Here is a 22,816-nt window from a genome sequence, read left to right as displayed (position 1 = left end):
CTATTAAATGTTTTCTGAAGAAATAAGTAGAAGGCAGGAAGTCCCATATCGACTCAAAGGCGGAGTCAGTCCATTCACCTGGGAAGAGTGAGGTCAGGAAATCTTAGCTGAGTCTTGACAAAGAGCAGGTGTTTTCCCAGCACACAGAAGAGACAGGGAATGTGGAGAAGGGGCCTTCTGGTGCAGGGAGCAGCGTGAGCAGAGCACAGAGGTGTGATGTCACACACACAGAGGTGTGTCACACAACCTTGAGGGACCTGCAGTGTGAGTAGTTGAGTGTGAACAAAGGGTGAGAGGGAGAACCGGATGGCCCAGAAACGAAAGGAAACACCTGCTGATGGAGGCTTTAAGCAGGAGCTTTTATACTATAGGACATATAGGTATTGAAGGATTTTAAGCAAGATAATAATCTTGAGACACTTAAGTTACAAGGTGAAGGACAGGCTGAAGGGATGCGATACTGGAGGGGAGACCTGAGCCAAGGCAGTGGGAATGAAAGACAGGGAGGCCTGTGAGGGGTGCACAGAGTTGCACCTCGTCCCTGTAGGGGACGAGGGAGTGGTGACGAGGTGTGCCAGGTGGAGCAGAGTTTGGAAGATGGAAATAGTCTGAGATCCTTAAGAGTTTGGAGATTCTCCTGGTTGGAGCTCTAGCCATCAGCGTAAGTTGAAGACACGGGAGGGCATGCGCTGCACCTGTGGACACGGATGCTGGAGAGATGCCAACCAAGGAGAGAATTTGGGAGAAGCTGCCATTTGGACAGCAGAGAAAGGGAACCACCTAATAAACAAGAGGAGCAGTCCAAGAGGCAGGAGGAAAACCTGGAGAGAAAGGTGTTTTCCCCTTTCCCAAGGGAAGGAGGATCTTGGAAAGAAACAGAGTTAGGGCCTGCAGAAGCAAAGCAGAAAGGAGAAGAAAGAAGGAATTCTCTGAATCTGGCAATAGAGCTCCCTGATTAGAAAACAATGAGACATAATGGTTTTGCAATTCAGTTCAGGAAACATTTAAAAGATTGATAGTACCCAATGCTGATGATAATTTGGTGAAAAGGGCACTCCTGGAAAGTATTGGTGGAAATGTAATTTGGTACAGCTCTTGTATTAAATTTTTTTAAATTGGAAGTATAGTTGATTTGGTGCTTCCCTGGTAGCTCAGCTGGTAAAGAGTCCGCCTGCAATGCAGGAGACCCGTTCAATTCCTGGGTCAGGAAGATCCCCTGGAGAAGGGATAGGCTACCCACTCCAGTATTCTTGGGCTTCCCTGGTGGCTCAGGCAGTAAAGAATCTGCCTGCAGCGCGGGAGACCTGGGTTCAATCCGTGGATCGGGAAGTTCCCCTGAAAGAAGGCATGGCAACCCACTCCAGTATTCTTGCCTGGAGAATCCCATAGACAGAGGGGCCTGGCAGGCTCTAGTCCAGGGTGGCAAAAAATCAGACACAACTGAGCACACACGCACATAGTTGATTTACAATGTAACGTGAGTTTCAGGTGTACAGCAAAGTGATTTAGTTATATACTCTCTCTCTCTCTCTTTCTCTCTCTCTCTATATATATACATATATTGTTTTTCAGATTTATTTCCCTTCTAAGTTATTACAAAATATTGAGTATAGTTCCCTGTGCTAAACAGTAGGTGAACAAGACAATAGGTCTTGCTGATTATTTGTTTTCTGTATAATAATGTGCATATGTTAATCCCAAGTGCCTAATATTTTGCGTATCATCTTCACACAGGGGCCATGCTAATCTTCTCTGTATGGTTCCAATTTTAGTATATGTGCTATTGAAACAAGCACTGAATCAGTATGGTCTTTGTTCCTTCAATTAAACCTTTATGAAATAGCCAAAGGAAATATTAAGATGACTGTGCAAAGATAGCCTTGAAGGGATTTTCAATGCAGCGTTCTGATAATTGTCAAACCTGGAAAAAAACAAGAGGCAATTGGTAAAAATAAACCTGACTGTAGAATTCTATGCAACTATTCAAAAGAATGTAAGAGAGTTACGTGAGTACATTTAGAAAACTTCCTCAGTAAGTCCAAATGAAAGGAAATAAATAGGATAGGTTATATAATTACATTTCTTGTATTTTGCTGGAAAATTTTTTTTAATTATTGTGTAAAGTGAAAAAATAACCATGTTAAGCTGATGCCCACCCTCTTTCTCAGTACCCCCAGGTTTCCAAACTCTCTTCACAAACTTGCAGTTTCTATCCATTAGGCTGTAACACTGATTTATGGTAGAAAACAAGGTCACCAGGGTGGGAAGAAAGGCTATAATTCCACTTCTGTCAATATATCTTTATCTAACAATCTTTAATCCAAAAGAATATAGAACAAAGAGTTAACAGAAATTTGGAGGGAGGGATAAAACTGAAGGAATTTTCACTCTCTGTATATTGTTAGAATTTTTATTCAACTATAATAGAGGGTTTATTATCCAACTATAATAGATATTTCCATGGGATTAGGAAAGGAGGTCATCATTAATATTTGCCAGAGAACTGCCCAGGGTGGAAGCTTGACTCCAGAGGGTTGAGAAGCAGATAATGAGGAAGTGGTAGTAACATTGTTTTTCCAGGGAGCCTGTCTGTGAAGGGGAAGAGGAAAGACAGAGGAGTGGCTGGCAGAGTGGACCCTGGTGGAATGAGAGTTAAGAGAGGCAGAGGGAACGAGGGAAGTAGACCCAGGAGTGGGCGTGGGAGGGAGGTCAGCACAGGACAGCGTCTCAGACAGGTTGGCGGTGGTCAAGTCAAGAACCCAAGTGGAGGAATTGCTCTCGAACCAGAGAGGGGACGGCTTTTCCTTGATAAAGGGGATAAATCTTCTTCTCAAAGATTTAAGTTCTGTCTCATAGAGAGAATGAGCTGATGCATATAAAAGAGAAACTGTAATACAGGTGGAGAGTGAAAGCTTTGAGGATGAATCTGTGCTCTTTGTGACCCCATGGACTGTAGCCTACCAGGCTCCTCCGTCCATGGGATTTTCCAGGCAAAGATATGGGAATGGGTTGCCATTTCCTTCTCCAGGAGATCTTCCCAACCCAGGGATCGAACCTGGGTCTCCAGCATTGCAGGCAGACGCTTTACCATCTGAGATACCTAAGAAGCCCTGAATCCATGCTAGGGGAGCCAAAAAGAGAGCAGTGACTCCTTCCCTGGAGGTGGGGAAGTTCACACAAGGGAGGGAGTACCTTCCTCGGGGGAGAGGTCTGGCCAAACCAGTCCTGGCGGGTTGACATGGAGGGCCCCTGCTCTGCTCCCACCATGAATATGCTGGGACGTGTCCTGACCAGCAAGGAGCTCGTGGGTGACATCCTAACATTTTGGGGATGTAACCAGAATTTTGGGCTCCCCTGGTGGCTCAGCTGGTAAAGAATCCTCCCGCAATGTGGGAGACCTGGATTCAATCCCTGAGTTGGGAAGATCCCCTGGAGAAGGGAACAGCTACCCACTCCAGTATTCTGGCCTAAAGAATTCCATGGACTGTATAGTCCATGGGGTTGCAAAGAGTCGGACATGACTGAGCGACTTTCACTTTCAACCAGAATTTTGCCCCCTTAAAATCCTGGGAAGTCCAGTGAGCTGGGGCACATATCTCCCCACTAAGAACAAGCCCTCTTTCCCTCCCTCCAAGGTTCGGAAGCACCATCGAAAGCTGGAGGCCTGAGATGGTTGCCGCCAGCCACAGCAACTTACAAAGCGCCTGGCGGTAGGTGACCTGCTGGTCTGACAGCAGCCTCCCTGGTGCTACTTTTTCTGGCCCCCTCTCTCCTCCAGAAAGTAGCTCTCTCTAGAACCTTTGCCCTCCGACAGAGGGCACAGACATGAATCAGGAAACATCCGCCTTCCATCCCCCGCCCTCCCCTCTGGGGCCTGGCAGCACACCACCCCCCCCACCCCACTCCACCACCGCCTCAGCATGGCCTCCCTGCCTCCCAGGTGGGTCCTGAGCCTGCAATGTCAGGGCAGCAGGAACGTCCTCAGCGCCCTGCGGAAGGCTGTGGAGGTGGACTTCAAGGACAAAGAAGAACAGCAGTCACAGGGCATCTACCTCTTCACGGGGGGCATCCCTGACCAGGACATGGTGGGTGAGCCTTGTCTCGGCCTCCCTTATCCTCCAGGACCCCCACATCTTCCCCTGGGTGGACGCCTAGTGACCAGTTTCTCCAGCATGATTTTCCCATCTAGACTTTATCACCTGGAGATGTTGTTCAAACGCAGAGGTGGTTAGACCTGGCTCCCAGGGGCCTGAGAGTCTGCATTTCTAATGAGCTCCCAGGGGATTAGAGGCTGCCGGTCTAAGATCTCAGGCCCAGCTCCCCGCCAAGATCTATTAAGATAGTACGAGAAATGGTGACCCAGGCTCTTCCATCTTTCCCTCCTCAGTGCCACGTACTAGACCCGGTACACAGTAGGTCCACAAGAAAGAGACTGGGCTGAACTGACCCGAGACCAGCAGCTTGAAAAGCCCTCAGCCCTGGGCCCCTCCTCCCTCTCTGCCCACAGGCCATGCTCAGCGCCTACATGGCCGAGGCCTGCGGGGGCTGTGACTTCCATCTGAACGTGTGTCTCTTCTATGTGGGTGAGTCACCACAGACGGACACCATGCCCCCTGCCTGCTATGCCAGCCGCACGGACACGGCCGCCGCCTACAGGGAGGTCACCCGGGCTGCTGGTGGGCGCTTCCACTGGTTTGGAGACACAGGTGAGTGAGTGGTGCTGGTCCCTCCACCTCTTTCTTTGCAGACAGTAGTCTTGGTACGGACATAGCTCCCTATGCCATAAACATAGGGATAGGGTAGCGGTGGGGAGGAAGGCTTTAAAAGGAGGGGATATTTGCATAATTATCGCTGATTCATGTTGTACAGTAGAAACTAACACAACATTGTAAAGCAATTATGCTCCAATTAAAAGTTTTTTAAATACATATAAAGTCCGTCTGGTCAAGGCTATGGTTTTTCCAGTGGTCATGTGTAGATGTGAGAGTTGGACTGTGAAGAAAGCTGAGCGCTGAAGAATTGATGCTTTTGAACTGTGGTGTTGGAGAAGACTTTTTAGAGTCCCTTGCACTGCAAGGAGATCCAACCAGTCCATTCTGAAGGAGATCAGTCCTGGGTGTTCATTGGAAGGACTGATGCTGAAGCTGAAACTCCAATTCTTTGGCCACCTCATGCGAAGAGTTGGCTCATTGGAAAAGACCCTGATGCTGGGAGGGCAGGAGGAGAAGGGGACGACAGAGGATGAGATGGCTGGATGGCATCACCAACTTGATGGACATGAGTTTGAGTGAACTCCGGGAGATGGTGATGGACAGGGAGGCCTGGCGTGCTGCGATTCGTGGGGTCACAAAGAGTCAGACACAACTGACCAACTGAACTGAACTGAACTGATTAAGTAAATTATGGTTTAGGTGATATGCAGGCAAGGCAAAATTGTGACGTGATTCAGGAGGGATCAAAGCTTGGGACAGAAGACGGATCTCTCTGATTTACAAATGAAGAAATGACTCCCAGGGACATGAGTGGCATAGCTGGGGCTGGAACTCATGAAAAGTGCCAGGCACATACATTTAAGTTATTATTGGTGATTATTATTGATAATAGCAAGCATTTATAAAATAGTTATTATATGCTAAACTCGGTTTTAAGTGTTTTAAACATGTTGTGATTCATTCCTCACAATAACCCTATGAAATGGGTTATGATTATTACCCCATTTTGCAGCTAGTGAAGCTGAGACACAGAACCCAGAGCACAGAGGTAGTAAGTAAGGAACCAGGAGCTGAACCCAGAGTTTGTCTTCTTAGGCATCACACTCTAGTCCCACTCAAATGAGTCATAATTCGAGATGTTACTACAGACATTATTCACTGCAGACATTAGCTACTTTAATCTCAAGGTGGATCTTATTCACTGGAGGAGTGGGACCTTTCCCTGACCTACTCTTCTGTGGGTGAGAGCTCTAGGCTGGGTGCCAGGGCGCTGGGTTCCAAGGCTGACTCCACTCTTGGTACCCTCACTGTACCCGCCCATCTCCTTTACCACCAGATAGTGTGGGGTGGGGGCTGGTCAGCTCAGCCCATTAACACCCCAGCCTGCACCCTGGGCTGAGGTCACCTCCACGTGGCCCTTGCATTTAGAGATATGGACACTGGCCAGAATCTGTACCCCTCCCCCACACTCATGATGTGCTTTGTTTCCAGGTATTTACGAAAGTGATGATATCAATGCCATCACGTCTGAGATGGAAAAGGCTCTCAACTACTCCCAAAAGGTATGCCTTACGTATGGGGCAATCAGTGACCACACTGGCTTCTGTTAGAGTCCTGGGGCTGTCATTAAAGGACCACAAAAGAGGTGGCTTAACATGACAGATATTTATTCCCTCACAGATCCAGAGGCTAGAGCCTAAAATCAAGATGTCTAAAGAGCCATGACCCACCCCCTGCCCCCAAAGGCTCTGAGTAGAATCTCTCTTTACCTTTTCATAGCTTCTGGTGGTGACTGCTCTTAAAGAAATGAAATTTCACTGGATGCTTGTTAAAAATGGCAAGGAAGACACTGTTCAAGATGACTGCAATCAGGGGACAGAGGTTGAACTCAACTCTGATTATACAGCAAAGATAGCTGGGTATTTATAGCCAATGAGCAGAGTGAGAGGGTTAGTGGAATGAAAGTTACTAAGAAGAAGTTGATTAGATGTCAAGGGTAGAGAGATTCTTGCTAAACAAGCTTAACAGGATTCTTTGCTAAAACTGGGTTCAACAGTTCAGTTCAGTTCAGTCGCTCAGTTGTGTCCGACTCTTTGCGACCCCATGAACCGCAGCACGCCAGGCCTCTCTGTCTCCATCACCAACTCCCGGAGTTTACTCAAACTCATGTCCATTGAGTCAGTGATGCCATCCAACCATCTCATCCTCTGTCGTCCCCTTCTCCTCCCACCTTCAATCTTTCCCAGCATCAGGGTCTTTTCAAATGAGTGAGCTCTTCACATCAGGTGGCCAAAGTATTGGAGTTTCAGGTTCAACATCAGTCCTGCCAATGAATATTCAGGACTGATTTCCTTTTGGTTGGACTGGTTGGATCTCCTTGCAGTCCAAGGGACTCTCAAGAGTCTTCTCCAACACCACAGTTCAAAAGCATCAATTCTTGGGCACTCAGCTTTCTTTATAGTCCATCTCTCACATCCATACATGACCACTGGAAAAACCATAGCTTTGACTAGACAAACCTTTGTTGGCAAAGTAATGTCTCTGCTTTTGAATATGCTGTCTAGGTTGGTCATAACTTTTCTTCCAAGGGGCAAGCGTCTTTTAATTTCATGGCTGCAGTCACCATCTGCAGTGTTTTTGGAGGAGTCAAAACCCAGTCAAGAAGAGGGCTCAGAGGAGCATGACCAGAGTTTGGTCAAGTAGGGCATCCTTATCACCAGCACTCCTTGGCATTCCTTGGCTTGTGGCAGCCTCACTCTAATTTCTGCCTCCATCTCCACATGACTCTCCTCCCTCTGTGTGTGTGTCTGTGTCTCTTTTCTTCTAAGGACATCAGTCATATTGGATTAAGGGCCCACCCTTCCAGTACAGCCTCATTAACTTACATCTTAATTACATCTACAAAGGCCATGTTTCCAAGTGAGGTCTCATTGACGGGTACCGGGAGTTTGGACCGTGTCTTTTGGGGGACACAACTCCCCTCACATCAGCTTTCCACCTTTGTGCTGATCCACAGACACCAAAGGCTTCCAATGAAACATGAGGGTTTCCTATAAGTCACTGGTTTCGGGTCTGTATGCTCTGCATCCTGGCCTGTACACCCTTGAGCAGATCAAACTCATTCCCAAATTTGCCTTTGCACCTGCTATTTCCTCTGCCAGCTGTTCCCCTCCCAGGTCATCCGTATTATTCAGGGTTCACTAAAGTGTCACCTCCTCAGAGAAGGAGTTGAGCAGTTCAAGGTGAGGTGAGAGAGGGACCAGATCACATCAGGAGCAATGAGAACAGAAACAAAGAACAAACTTGAGATCATGTTTTTAAGGAAGAATTGACCAAACTTGTGGCTGATTGAATACATGGGGTGAGAAAGAAGAAGAAATCCTGGGGTGACTTGCTGGGGGACCTGGTAGACAGTGGTGCCATAGACCCAGAGAGAGAAATCAGGACAGGGTTCAGAGAGGCTAGAACAAAGGTGAGTCTGTGGGACTTGTGAGATAATAAGTGGGGGCATCCTTCTAGCAGGTGCATTAAGATGAGGGCCAGACATAGAGGTGTGGGGCAGTTGAAGCCTGGAGATGGACAGAGCATGTAGGCGACTCATATTTCAAGGACCACCATTGCCAGAACTGCCTGTCTCCCCAACTACGTTGTGAGCTCCTGAGAGGGTGGGGCCATGGATTGGCAGACCTGTGGCTCCCCGAAATGTGTCTGAGCTTTCCACCCTGAAAGGGCCCCTCTTTTGGTGTTTTGAAAAAACTGCTTCTCAGGTGCGCATTAGTCCTGCTCCCTCATTTGATAAACTCGTTCCCAAGGTGTTAATGTGAAATACTGGTTTAATCCACCCTTATATGGTGTTATTTACATTCACGCGGTGCTTTCTAGTGCTTTGATTGAGAATAATGCTTTGATTGAGAATAATTATTGAAGAATCTTTCAGGCAGTTGAGAACTAGGTAGGCAAAGGAGCCAAGTATTACACCACCATTCTGCAGGCCCCCAGGGTTGGCCGTGGGCACAGGGTCCACATATGGAGCGAAACTGGCTTTGGGACAAGGTCCACCTGAGAATGAATGGAAGATCCACTGTATACTTGTGGTAGCCTTGGGCAAGTCCTTTAAGTTCGTAAGATTTACTTCCTCACCTGTAAAATGGGATAAGATGGCACTTACCCTACCTGTGTAGTCACACACCTTGTGGACAAGAGGGTTTGAGACCCCCAGGCACGAACTAGCCCACTAACTAGCCTGATACATCCCAGGACCTCTGTACTTATTAGTAGTAGGTTTGAGCATAGAACTCTCAAAGAAAAATCCAGGGGCCCCAGTGGCCTCAGCGCCTCCTGCTCTGTGTGTGTGTGTGTGTGTGTGTGTGTGTGTACACACTCCCTGTGGGGAGGCACCTGGCTGACTCCCCATCCCCACTGCAGTGTGCCTTACTCGTGTCCTCCCTGAAGAACCAGTCTGGAAAAGAACAGCAAAGCGTGGCCCTCCTGAAAGAGAAGTCGAATGTGCTCAAGCCGAGAAGCCAGCCCAGGAAGTTCTGTCCTTCCAAGCCCACAGCACCCTCCGTGGCCAGAATGGTTTGACTCCCCGCCCCCACCCCAATAACACACAGAGGATTTTGTTTCCACCTTGTCTCTTGGTCTTACCTAGATCGTGAAGTGGCCTGGGCCAGGTCCCCAGGTCCCAGGGCCAGTGGAGGCCGGGATAGTGTTTTCAGTGGTCAGTGGCCTGGCCTCCAAGGGGGAGGAGACCCCCAGGGCCTGCTTCTCAGCTCTGGCCACCCGTCCACTCCAGCTTTGGCTCTGCCTGGTTGTCCCAGCCTCATGGTACTAAGGGTTCCCTGGAACCCATTATTACACGTGCTGGTTACAAGGCAGGAAGGCTCATTTGGAGAGTCTCTCAGGGGCAAAGGAATTAGGGTGGTGTGGCATCTAATGGGCTCTTACTGCTTCGGCTCAAGGCTTACAGGGGCCTGATTGGACCTGGGTCTTCCGCAGGGTTGATCCTTGTTCACAGCCTGCCAAAATCTGTCCTGCATAAAGTGTCCACCATAGCAATCACAGGGGGCGTCTGGGGTGTGCCTGGGGGAAGACCCCAGATTCCTCAGCACTTGTGAGCAGCAGCCAGAGTCAGGTGTGTGAACACTTCAGCATTTCACCAGCTGACAGACTCTGGTGAACCCAGCTCGCTCCCTTCCCGAGGCTGCACTCTCGAGAGGTTCTGTCCACACGGGTACTGGTGGAGTCGGGAGCCAGCACCTTCTCGTCTTCCCAAATTCTGAGGTGAAACCCCAGGGTCCCGGAGTCTGCCGGTTGGGCCTTCTGTGTGAGGGGGCTTGGGTTGCACCGGGGCCCCTACCAGGCCTCCTGACACGAGGGAAGGGGCCCTGGGTAGCTGATGGGGCTCAGCTGGTCCCGGGCCTGGGTGACTCTGTGCACCTGTCACCACGTTCCAGTTGCGCCCAGTAATGAAGGAACCTCTCCCTCAAAGCTGAGGGGCCCGACATGGCAGAGAAACTACTGCGTGGTTGCTGGTCATTCTGGAGGCCCAGAAATCCCAGTCCAGTAGGAAGAGGGGCGAGTAACTGATGAAGAAGGTTCAGGCAAATCCCCAGAGCTGTCCTAGCAAGCTCTCTCTCTGGCCATGTTTCATGGCTTGTGGGGTCTCAGTTCCCTGAACAGGGATTGAACCCAGGCCACAGCAATGACAGCTCCAAGTCCTAACCACTTGACCGCCAGGGAACTTCCACAGGCCCTCTCTCATAACACACACACGCATGTACCCATTCCTATATATGCACACACACACACATGCACACACACATATTTTTCACCTCAAACACCAGGGTCCTCTCTGTATCTGCTGCAGGAGAGGGCTGAGCATATGAGAAACCTTCTTCCTCAGGCCTCTCCATGCAAAGATTCCTACTTGACATATTGGGGCTGGGGTAATGGGGGTGCTCCCTACCACAGAGAACAGGCCTCTGATGGGAAAGGCTGCCTGTTTTCTAGAGCGTTAAAGATGACCCTGACAGAGACAAGAGGCCCCCCTTGAAAGCTTTGCCATGGCGTCCACTCAGTGGCAAAGCAGGCATCCCCCCAGGTAAGGCATGGCCACGGGGTGGGAGGGGCTGACAAACACGGCTAAGACATGGATGACTGATGGCAGTCACTAAAGTGATCAGCGATCGTGCGCCTGCCCTCTGCTAAGATTGTCCCCTTTAAAGCTTGTAACCATCCATCCTATACAGCAAGGAATCTATTCGTTCCTCTGTTTTACTGATGAAGAAATTCAGGCTCAGAGCAACTAAGGAGAGTGTCCAGTGCCAGCCGGTCATGACAAGGCACTGGTATTTTTATGAAAGTATTCAGCTCATAGAACCTAAGACCATGTGTCTCACTTCTAACATCAGAAACAGAGCATAGCAGTTCAGAGCAGAGTTCTGGAGTCCCAGAGTCAGCAAGACCTGGGTAGAATCTTTGCTCTGCTTCTCACTGGCTCTGAGTCCCCCGTGCCTCATCTGTAAACTAGGGGACTGTGAGGATAAAACCAGACAGGGACCGGGAGGCACCTCGCACCAAGCCTGGTAAGGAACAGCAGCTCTAGCTTTGCTGATCCCAGTGAGGCCAGAGTCAGGTCGTCCCAAAAGACCTCAAAGCCACCTTGGAGCCCCAGTTCTGAGGGCAGAACATAGCTGAAGTTGACAAGTCTCTGAGCCAAGCTGCATAGCTTCACTGCATAAACCCTCAAGGCTGCTCCAGACAACAGGCCAAATGTCCTCTAGCTGCAGCCCCGCCCGTGAAGAAAAGGACTGCCGAGCGGAGGAAGAAGACCCAATCAAGAGATGCAGAAATAGCTCTCTCGCTGTTCTACACAGAGACAGGGAATAACGTGGGTGAGTTGGCGGCTACACAGATGTCTGGACAGCCCCCTTGCCCCTTAAGACCTGGAAGGTGATCAAGCCCCATGGGAGGGTTACCCCTCCAGGACACAGACAGCAGTGCCCCCAGAGCAGGCCTATCCTCACACCACTCAGATCTCCCAACCCAAGGAAGTGAGCTTGCAAAGTCTTGACAGAAAGCAGTGGAATGGGAAGAGGCGATGTCGGCATTCCCCCAGGTCCCTGGGTACAGCGCTCTGGCTCTGTTCACGAGGGGCGGTGTCCTCAGATTGACTGGGAAGGAAGTGGGCATAAGTCCCCCAAGTCAGCAGGATTGATAGCTGTGGAAAGGCACAGGTCCCAGTAACAACTCATTGAGAAGGGCAGGGGTGGGGTGGGGTGGGGTAGGGCGACCCAGAAGACCTCCCTAGATCCCCCTAAGAGTCCCTCCTATCTCTCAGCAAGTTGCACCTAAGGAATGTTACACCTGACTTGATTGACAGAAACTGACATGGAAAAGGGAGGAGAGGGTAAGAGAATTGCACAAGATAACTCTGCTCTCTTTCTCCCAGGCTCAGTATACAAGAAGTACCCTCAAGGAAGGGGCCTAAGAAGGACTAGATCGTCTATTGAGTTGCCCAGAAAGGATACAGTCTGCTCCAGCCAAGAGGTATTATGCTGTTTGTACCAGCACGTGCCTCCCAAGCAATCATTCCTTCCACCAACCGTTATATCTGGGAAGGTGGACATACTTGGAATTGAGACCAAATCTGCTTAGAATGACTGTGTCAAGTGTCAGGATAAGGATTAAAGAGAACTACATGGGAACCTGAGTCTGCCACTTCCTAGCTGGGTGACCTTGAGCTAGTCACTCAGTCTCAGTGTCTTCATTTATAAAATGAAAACTCTTGTACTTAATAGGATTGCTGATTAATTGAAGTATATTTTGTGTAAAGTCCTTAGTGGTATCAGATCCTTTTGGATGCAAGTACCAGAAACCCCTCTTCTTGCTCGGATCCAAAGATAGGAATATCTTTTCTTCTGGCAACCAGTCAGTCTGAGCTTGGTTCTGATTGGTCCAGTCCTGGATGCCATACTCTGATTGCTTTAAACCTGATCATTCTTGTATCTCTTATTGTGATGTCTTAATTGATTTAAACTTGAGACCAATCAGGGTTTCCATTCAAGTTTCATGGAAGAGGCTGATATGGAAATGGAGGAAGCCACAGGGTTCACCAGACTAGGGAGTAGTAAGTGCTCAGTAAATTTTGTTCCCTGGTTCCCATATTTCTTTACATCTCTCTCCTGCACCAGGGCAGGAATGTGCATGTGAGGTAATCTTGGTGAAGACCTAGGGAACCCCACATTTCAAATACAAGACAGATTTCAAACATGAGGTTTTTGAAAGATGAGTCAATCATTCCATTAAGCCAAAATTATCCAAGATAATCATTCTTTCCTTTATTCCAAAGTGGGTAGCAAATTATGGGCTAAAGAAACTAAAGATGGAGGTCTCCAGATACTTTGGTCCCAACTGCACTCATCAAAAATCAGTACAGACGTCGGCATCAGCCAAATACTGCAGTGTCTTCCCCAGCATAGAGATCAATGTAAGTCAAGATCGGTTGTTTTTTCACTCCCAGCTCCTTTCTCTTCTCAGACACAGATGGCTGAATGTGTTAGGGGAAAGTCCACATGAATGTATGAGCCCCAGCTTTTATTCCTCTTGCTAAGAACCCCAACCCCCCAAAGGGGGACTTCCCTTGAGGAATAGGATACAGAGCCCTGTTGGAAGAGAAGCCAGCCCCTCAGAATGCCTGAGACCATGGTCAAGGTTCTAGGGACTCACTGGGGTGAGAATTAGTGACAGTTGCTGAGATCACAGACCAGTGGCTAGAATACTCACCAATAAGAACTCTGTACCCCAATTCTGATGGTGGTTCTGTTAAGACGGCCAGAAACAGGGGTTATGGCAGGAGATCGGGGGGCTTCTCTATTTCCTAGTTTTGACTTAGTTTTTTAATTTCTTTGACACTGGAACAGGTAAATTTAGTACAAAATTAAAATCTAATCCTGCTTAAAAAAAAAAAAAAACATTTTATCTCCTTGTCCTTTAATGAGACATTGTCAACTGTAAAGCTAAAAATTATCCACCATACAAGTTTCATGGGAGTTTAATCATGCTGCCTGCCTCCTCCATCCGAGGTCATCTTTTAATGTGAAACTTATCGACCTCCCATTCTGCCATTAAGGGTTTTCTATTTAAAATTTAGAGAGACTATTTTAGTTTTCAGTTATGACAGTGACCACATTTGACACAAAAACCAGCATCCCAATTCCCCCACACCTGCCTAAACCCTTGCATTTGATAGTTTAATAAAAGAAAAAAAAGCTTTTACACAAACAAACAAAAATGTATGCTTTCACAGTGTTGCAAAAATTGTGAACCACAATAGACTAAACTGCTCTGGGGCTGATGGGGATATGAGACAGAGCTGGCAGGGGAGTATTTTTCTTTGCTTGCTTTAATCCAGGGGACAGTGAGACACATTGAGTGCACCCCCAGGGAAATAGAGGAGTACATCGCACACCTGGACAAGCTGATGCGCCGCTACGTCCAGAGGCTGCAGTGGATGCTGTCCGGTGAGACTGCCCGCTGTCCTGGAGGGTGGGGGGCATGAAGGGCAGGGGGAGGGCAGCCCCAGGAACCCCAGGGTCACTCCTTCCCAGACTAAGCACTCACAAACTGTCACCCAGTGGCAACATGACTTCTGGGTTCAGAGGTCAGGCATTGTGCTGGATAACAGGAGGTGGAGCACAGACCAGAGCATCAGAGAGAACCAGGTCTGTCCAGGCGGCCTCCCACACCCCACCTCCTGGGTGTGACTGAGGGGCTGGCCCTCAGGAGCCTCAATTTAGCATTGATTGGGCTCCAAAGAACTGGTCCATGAAGGTAGAGATAGAAGGGTCTCCAGCAGAGAAGATGCTCCTGTTCTTCTTTACAGAGAGCACTGAGGACCCTCTGGAGAGGCCAGTGGCCGGGCTGGCTGGGAGGGAGACTCACATCCCAGAGGCGGCTTGGGTGGGAATCAGGATGGTCTGAAGCATCAAGTCCAAAAGGCCAGGCTATAACTGAATGGGAGGGTGTTTAGGCTTTGGGACACAGAGAGTTCCTGGGACAATAGGAGGAAGCATCCCAGTGTGGGCCGCTCGGGCTTCTGTGCAGATTCATTAAGTCCAGTCCTCTGCAGTAGAACCTGGTATAAACAGTCCGTGGTCTGCCACTGCTCTCCAAAGCCTCTGGAGGGGGCTGCAAGTCCCAGATGCAGCTGTCAAGTCAGAGGCTGAACGTGGGGCAACAGTGACATTGTGTGCACTCCCCACTCCGACACACACTTCCTGCCAGGAGAGTGAGAAGGCCCGCCGTGCAGTCACTCCTGGTGTAGTACGAATTGCACCCCCACATCACACACAGCTACACACCCAACACCATCTAACACCTCAAAACACACCCAGAGGATGCTGCACTGATTCACTCATTCATTATTCAGCAAATAGTGTCATTCTCCTGCTCCGTGCTGGGGAGGTGGTAGAGGAAACACCCGACGTGGTCCCTGAGCTCATGGAGCATACAGTTCAGAGGCAAAGGATGTTACCCAAAGAACAGCGATGACGAGTATAAGGTGGAGACATGCGTGGTGCAGGGAGAGAGGGGCAGTGGGCCTACACAGGGAGATCATGAAGGGCTTCCCTGAGGAGGTGATCTGAAGAATGACTAGATATCATTTGAGCAAAGAGAAGAAAGACTCTCAGGATGTGGCTGAGCTGCTCAACAGGGGACTAGGCTGAGTACAAAGACTGAAAGGAAGCTGGATTGGCTGAGGTTAAAGGGTGCATCCATCCCGAGAAGATGAAGCCATGGCCCAGATTTTATCTTAAGAGCAATGGGAAGACACTGAGGTTTTAAATAAGGGAAATGTGATTAAGTTACAACCAATCTCTCTGGTTGCTGTGTGGACAGCAATCGTTGAGGGGATGGAGTGCAATCAGGGGAACCTAGTAGGAATCCAAGGGATAAGAATAGGATAACTGGGAAGGTTAGTGATGATGGAGACAGATGAAGAACGCAGAGTTAGATTAGGGAGACAACTGCAGGGCTTAGTGGCTTGCAGGGTGTTCCCTTCCGCTGTCTGGTTCCCAGGGTGGATCAGCTGGCCTTTTGTGTGGGAGGCCTCCAGACAGCTGGTTAGCTGTCCTCACAGAACATCCCCCATGCTTTAGGATGGCTCCCCTCCTGTCCTCATGTGGCCATGAGGATTGCCAGAGAATACCCAACGTGAGTCCTGGAAGATTACTGGGTGGAGGGTCCAGCCAGCTCAGGCCTCCTTTTCCTGGAGAGCAGTGAGCCCGTTTTGCAGCAGGTTTCCATTTTTTCTACTCCTGCCTCCAGTGAGATCTGAGGTGTGATTCAGGAACGCTTGACACGCCATCTTCTGCTATTTGGCTTCCTCCATGTTACTTCCATTTAGCCTTGGGGTGCCAGAAGGGCTGGGGCTAGCTGTTGCCTTAAAATGTGGATCAGGGGACCTGGATGTGAATCTCGGCTTCGCTGCCAGTCTGTGTGACCGTGGGCAAGTCACTGACCCTCTCTTTTTCCCTTTGGGATAATCCCCAAATTCTGTACCAACCTCTCCAGCTTTCTCTCTGTCCCACACGCATGGCACACTCTTCTCCCACTCAGAGCTTTTCTCAGTCTGTCTGCTCCACACATACCTCCTCTCCTTGGCCACTGCTCCTCATCCTTCAGCCGTAGATTGTCTGCTGCCCACCCCACATCCATCAGTTTCAGATTCTCCCCAGTGTGTATGCCTGTAAGTTTGTCAGAACCATCAACAGAGTGGTAGCTGTTAGTATAACATCTGTTTTCCTTTACGGACTGGCAGCCCCGTGAGGGCAGGGACCCTCCCTCATCTCCACTGCACTTTGCTCAGTGCCGGGCACACAGTGGATGCCCACTTGATTTCTGTTGACCAACGTGCAGACTCTGTGTTCTGTAACATTGCTTCCAGCCCTAAACAGTGCTGTAACACCACTTAACTCAATCACCTAACATTAGGGGTGAGGAAGCTCAAGCCCAGGGAGGTTCTAATCAGGTTATCTCCGGCAAAGTCACAGCAGAACCCTTGACCTCCCAAAGCCCAGGCCACCGACCTTCTCTGCCTTTGAACGATGACCACTCTAGCAACACCACAGAGGCTATCTCCCAGCGGGTTCACATCCGATCAGGTGGTGGGTGTGGTGTATTTGATAGCTGCAATGGGAAAAACCACCCTCGCTCCTCCCTGGCCTCTGCCCCCACCCACCCTGGAGCAGGCAGCCGCCGACTGTTCGGTGTCATTTTGGAGAGCAAAGTGTGCGTCCTGCTGGACACGTCGGGATCCATGGGCCCCTACCTGCAGCAGGTGAAGACGGAGCTTACCCTGCTGATATGGGAACAGCTGCGGAAGCACTGTGACAGGTAAGAGGCAGGGGTGCGGGTGGATGGGGGCAGGAAGATCCAAGCGATAGTTCTGGATGCTTCCCTGGCCAAGATCACTCCCTCCTTATGCTTCCAAAGGGCCTGGAGGGTTCCTAACTACTCAGCTGAATAGTGGGAAGGAACACTGCCTTCTACTGTAGAAGTAAAGTGGTTTTTAGAAATCCGTCTCAGGTCCAGTGGCAATTGCAAGCAGATCAGAGGAACCACCAGGTCGCCTTGAATTGTGGATTTTTCAAGAGGAGGTTTTGGTGTGGTTTGTTCTCTCTACCCAGAAGGGTTGACCCTGAAGGGACAGCTGGAAACTCAGACCCCAGGCTGGGACTCGTTCTTGCCTTAATATTAAAATGAGCAGGCATTTATAGAGCTGTTTCCTGTGCCAAGCACTTTACATGCATGAGGTCATTCAGCCTGCACAATGATCCTGTTATTATCCCCATTCTTCAGAAAAGGAAACAAGGGCTTAGAGATTAAGGCATTTGCCCAAGGTCATATAACCAGTAAGTAGCAATTACTGAGTGCGGATTTAAATCTGTCTGCATCTAGAATTTTCACCGTGTACCTTCTCAAACTTGGTTGGTCTGCAGGGGGCCCAGGGCTTGCTGTAGGGTCTTCAGGGATAAGCATGTGTCCTCATGGAAGTTACTCCCCCAAGATCAAAATAGACTGCGTGCATGCTCAGTCGTGTCTGACTTTGTGACCCTATGCACTGTAGCCTGCCAGGCTCCTCTGTCTATGGAGTTTTTCAAACAAGAATACTGGAGCGGGTTGCCATTTCCTCCTCCAGAGAATCTTTTTGACCCAGCGATTGAACCTACGTCTCCTGCATTGCAGGTGGATTTTTTACCACTGAGCCATCAGTGAAGCCCTCAGTATAGACTGGCACATGCTAAAAAATCTCTTTTTCCTCTCTCCACCCCCCACTTCTTCTCCCTGTTTCCCAGTTTTAACCTGCTCAGCTTTGCAGAGGGCCTACAGCCGTGGCAGGACACTCTGGTGGAGACCACAGACGCAGCTTGTCACAAGGCCATGCAGTGGGTGACCTGCCTGCATGCTCAGGGGAGCACCTCGGTCTTACAAGCACTGCTGGCAAGTTCCACCACCAAGCCCAACCAGAAATACTGTCCTAACCCCTAATCCTGACATTGCATGATGCTTTAGAGTTTACAGAGAGCACTGTAGAATTTACTAAGTGTTCAATCATTGCATCTTCCCAACAATCCAGTGAGAATGAGTTTCTCGAATTTCTGACTTTATAAATGATGACACAGAGGCTCAGAGAGGTTAAGTGACTTTCTTGGGGTTAACCAGCTCTGGAGTGAGCTGCACTCTTTTTCCTAAACTTCAACAGCTTCCTGGTCTGTCATCAGATGAAAGGGGAGGCTCACAGTCTTAATGACAAGTTGGTGGGATCCAAGCAGACTTGGGGACAGCAGGTCAGTGGTTTCTGCATCCTGGTTGGCCCCTCCTCTGAGCCAGACAGCCTACGTGCTCTTTCAGAAAGCTTTCAGTTTTCCTGATGTAGAAGGACTATACCTCCTGACCGACGGGAAGCCGGACACAAGCTGCAGCCTTATTCTCAGTGAGGTCCAGAGACTCAAGGAGAAGAGAGACATCAAAGTGCACACCATCTCCCCAGACTGCTCTTGCAGGTGGGCAGTGAGGAGGTGGCCGAGTTGCACCACTTACCTACCGCCACGTGTCTGAGGGGCACGTGGTCGTGAGCTGAGCCATCCTGGGCCCAAGTCCCGTGGGTCAGCCGCTAGGAGGCCCCTGGGCAGGCATTGCCCCAGAGAGAGAACCCCACTGAAACCCTGCCTACCCGTCAGCAGGGCATCCCGACTTTCTCCAGTGTGGAAACAGACTTGTACCGGTTCCCAGTCACATGCTGTGTTCTCCCACTTTGTCTTTCTTGGGGGCACATTTGTGAATATTTAGGGGAAAAAGTTTAAAGTAGCTATGGCTATTTCCATAAACAATCGCCATAGAAGAAAGAACATGTGTTAAACAAGAGAGATTCAGCTCCTTCTGAAAAAAAAATTTAATGTAATTGGCAAAGCTGTGATTACTTACATTCATATTTAATCTCTCTGTCCAAACCATGAGCTCCGTAAAAGGCACACTGTCTCCCTGCCAGGCCAGACACATAGTCGGCTCTGGATAAATTAAGAAATGGGGCCATGTGCTCAGAGGGCGACCCTGATACGGTGAATACGATTCACACAGCAGCTCCACTGCCACCCAAAAACCATCTGGGAGAGCGGGCTTGTGATCCTGACACGGTCTCAATGGCACACAGCCTCAGGGTAATAGGTCATTATTACCCCACTGACGTGACTTCTCCAGGGGCTGGGAGCTCACAGAGAGCTCAATGGGCCTGGCCCCAGCACCCTGTTCCTCCCTACAGGACTGCGGCTAGCTTCTTGAGAGACCTGGCCGCCCTCACCGGGGGGCGCTATCACTGCCCTGTTGGTGAGGACTCGCTTCTCGAAATGCAGGGCCTGCTGACCAGGGGCTTCATCCACCAAAGGGTAGGTTGTAGAGCTGCTGGGTGAGTTCTGTTGAAACGGTGCAATAAATACAATGTCAACAGGTTTGGTTTTTTCTTCCTAACTAACAATTAGCTCTTTGTAAATTACCTCTGTTAATCCTACCAACCATTTTTGTACCCATTTAACAGATGAATGAACAGGCTCAGCCAGGTTTAGGAATACACCTAAAGTCAGAGTAAATGGTAAAGCTGGAGTCCAGACATCCATGCTCCTAAGTTCTGTGCTTTAATTCCTGCATGTTTCTGTCTTCTCACCATAAATTCATTAAAATACAGATATTCAAATGTGTGATCTGTTAAAAATAAATATAGTAAAGTCATAGATTTTATCACATATATGGAATAAGATTTTACAACCTGCTAGAAAGATTATGTATCTATTCATACCTTCTAGGGATGTGCTGCTGTGAATTATAACATTTCCAGGCCAACAAATCATCCACTAGAACAATCAACGAGAATTCTGGATTTTTTTTTTTAATTAAAGTTTACTGTCACAGGACATGGCAAAATTTTTGAAGTTGAGTGCTTTGCATGATTTCTTTGTTTGAGTAACAGTTTGGGGGCAAATATTACTAATGATATAGAGGTCAGAACAAGTAAAAGTAATAAATATTCATCCATATCCTACACAGCAAAACACACTTGATGATATTGGGAAGGTTCTCTGTCTAATGCCTTATCAAATCAGATTCTTTGAATAGTTCCTGGGTGCAGAGTGGGACCTTTGCCCACTACTGCTTCCAGGGAGAAGGAACACTTTCATCTCTCTTAGATTCTCTTACTAATTGTGAGAATTTGTATTTTTAAGGCTAAGCTCTGGAATTTCATTAGTTGACATAAGAAAAAGGTATGTCTGTGGAGCTGTTTTAATAGAAGAAATAGAGAAGGGGCTGGATAGGTTTTACTGATTGACAGTGAGATAAGGTGTATATACCACTTCTGTTCTACAGGGCGGAGCAGTGCTGACTTCAGTGAAGTCCAGGGCCCCTCTCGGTTTCCACTGACTCTCAGACATCTTATTGCAAAGTGTCCCCTTTACAGAAGGACTGCCTTGACATATATTAAGCTCTCTGTCCCTGGAAACATGCAAGCTGAGGCCCACAAGATTTCCTGCACTGGGAGGAAGGCTGCACCGAGTTCACTCTAAAATTCTCCTCCTGAGATTTTGGATTTTCACGTCCCACCCAGTCATTTGATGGATCTAACTTCAGACTCATTTCCCTCTTTCAAGGATCCTGCACTGCCACTATTTGAAGGAGATGATTTAAGGAGACTGGCGCAGGAGATCACCAAGGCCAGAGGCTTCCTCTGGCAGGCCCAATCCATCAGGTACGCCCTTCAAGCAGGCCCTCCCCCCCGCCTCATAGCTCTAGCCCACCCAGACCCTGAGCACCACCCCAGTCATGACACCCTTGCTCCAAGAGCTCCTGCTTTCCAGGCCCAAAAATCTGGGCATCTTCGTTCATTTCCTGTTCACTAGGTCCCAACTCCAGAAGAAAAACAACCCAGAACTGAAGGTCACTCTTTTTTAGAGAAGCGTTCTCAGGTAAGGGGAGGGGACAAACCCTGTGCGGGCCAGGCAGCATGCTCTGCTTTGTGGGGAGGGATCAGAAACAAGGACTCCTCTACATAGAAAGGCCATCCTACAAAGAACCACATCTTGCTGTGAGCACAGAGTGCTCTGGAAAGCTGTAACCCTCAGATCAGCATCATCAGGCACCAGGACTCCCTGGAAGCTGCAAGAGGAAAGCTGTCTATCCCTGGGTCCACCCTAATGTTCCTGCCTTGTCCCCAACACACCCTGCACTTCAGTCACAAGATTGTTCCTTGCCGGAAGTCCTGCACCAAGCCCCCTGTTTGGAGCATCCTTCTGCCACCCTCTGCCTGGTGACTCCTTCTCATGCATCAAGGCACAGTGCAAATGGCATCAGGTTCTCTGTGAAGATGCCCCTGGGATCTATCAAGAGCTGGGAGCCTCCAGCGTCCCCCCATAGCATTCTGACCCCTCGTCTCTCCTTATAGCGGTGGCATTTACTACACTTAGCACGCCACATCATGCTTCCTGGCTTCTTCGTCTCTTCTCCCTGACCATGAGCTCCCCCAGGACGAGGCTGGTGTCCCAACCATCTCTGGGTCCCCAGAACCTGCCATGTGGCAGACACGTGGTACACTGTGAGCTCGCAGCTTAGTTATGAGAGCCCCGCTCTGGAGACCAGCCAGATGGGATCGTTTCGGCCCCAATCCTCTTACTCTGTGCTTTCCCACCACCTTAGTCCATGGGTGCAACACAGACTCAGCATCAGCCCATCCTGGAGGAAGAAGAAATAAATGAGTCTCACCACCACCCCCAACCCCTGCTCAACCAAACTGGACTGCAGTCTGCTCTGGAGCCCAATCCAGAGCAAATGCTTGGCTCAAGCTTGTGAAAACTGGGCTGGATCTGCTGGGCCAGCCCCACTGTGTACACACGAAATGAATGTGTCATGTATTACATCACTGGGGGTCATTTCTAAGACACGAAAAATTGCTTTTATTTAATTAATAGGATCAAAGGTACTTTTAAACTGATGTGATCATTGTGGTGTGTGTCTGTGTGTAAATTTTTGGTGAGATAAACTTTATTAAAAGATTCATCTATGCTTTAACTATTTTTTACAAAAAGGTGGTATATGAGCTTTTCTATGTAGCTATGTTTATTTTATTTGCATCTTTAAAAAAACTGTGATCATGGTCTTTCTAGTATTTTTTATACTTTTAGCTCTTATATCATGTAACACCTAACTTATTTTAGATATTGCAAACTTACATATTCAAATTGTGTGCAATTTTTATTTTTTCTATAAAATTAAAATCACACTTTAAAAAAAGACTCATCTCTAGATGTATGAACTCCAAATCAATAAGATAAACATCTTAATTTTTTTAATGGACAAAAGTTTCAAACAGATATAAATGAACTTTATGTATATGAAAATAGGTGTATATATAGGTGCTCAACAGCCTTGTCCATCAGTTTTATTTTGAAATGCAAAATAAAACTACAGTGAGAACCACCACAACACCCACTAGAATGGTTAAAAATAAAGACTGACAATATCAAGATAGGGAGCAACTGGAACTCTCACACGTTGCT

General features: G+C 48.6%; 1 protein-coding gene and 1 non-coding gene across 2 annotated transcripts in view; one reads left to right on the top strand and one right to left on the bottom strand.

The window, feature by feature from the left end:
- Nucleotides 1-22,475, top strand: part of VWA3A (von Willebrand factor A domain containing 3A) — a 59,604-nt gene extending 37,129 nt beyond the window's left edge. The window contains exons 19-35 of the mRNA XM_044936049.2: nt 3,636-3,710; nt 3,941-4,085; nt 4,508-4,706; nt 6,204-6,274; nt 9,138-9,290; nt 10,725-10,815; nt 11,498-11,608; nt 12,166-12,263; nt 13,066-13,203; nt 14,128-14,236; nt 16,967-17,111; nt 18,074-18,218; nt 18,630-18,781; nt 19,537-19,660; nt 20,915-21,012; nt 21,164-21,229; nt 21,317-22,475. Coding sequence (XP_044791984.2) covers nt 3,636-3,710; nt 3,941-4,085; nt 4,508-4,706; nt 6,204-6,274; nt 9,138-9,290; nt 10,725-10,815; nt 11,498-11,608; nt 12,166-12,263; nt 13,066-13,203; nt 14,128-14,236; nt 16,967-17,111; nt 18,074-18,218; nt 18,630-18,781; nt 19,537-19,660; nt 20,915-21,012; nt 21,164-21,215 — 1,906 coding nt within the window. The 3' untranslated portion in view covers nt 21,216-21,229; nt 21,317-22,475. The remainder of the gene's footprint in view (nt 1-3,635; nt 3,711-3,940; nt 4,086-4,507; nt 4,707-6,203; nt 6,275-9,137; nt 9,291-10,724; nt 10,816-11,497; nt 11,609-12,165; nt 12,264-13,065; nt 13,204-14,127; nt 14,237-16,966; nt 17,112-18,073; nt 18,219-18,629; nt 18,782-19,536; nt 19,661-20,914; nt 21,013-21,163; nt 21,230-21,316) is intronic.
- LOC112581911 lies at nt 1,689-1,796 on the bottom strand. The gene has a single exon (XR_003106586.2). It is a non-coding gene; the product is annotated as a U6 spliceosomal RNA (small nuclear RNA).
- Nucleotides 22,476-22,816: the final 341 nt, after the last annotated feature.

The sequence above is a fragment of the Bubalus bubalis genome, chromosome 24, assembly GCF_019923935.1.
Source record: "Bubalus bubalis isolate 160015118507 breed Murrah chromosome 24, NDDB_SH_1, whole genome shotgun sequence".
Lineage (NCBI taxonomy): Eukaryota > Metazoa > Chordata > Mammalia > Artiodactyla > Bovidae > Bubalus > Bubalus bubalis.
Note: the sequence above shows the minus strand (reverse complement) of the source record. Positions and strands in the feature narration are given on the sequence as shown.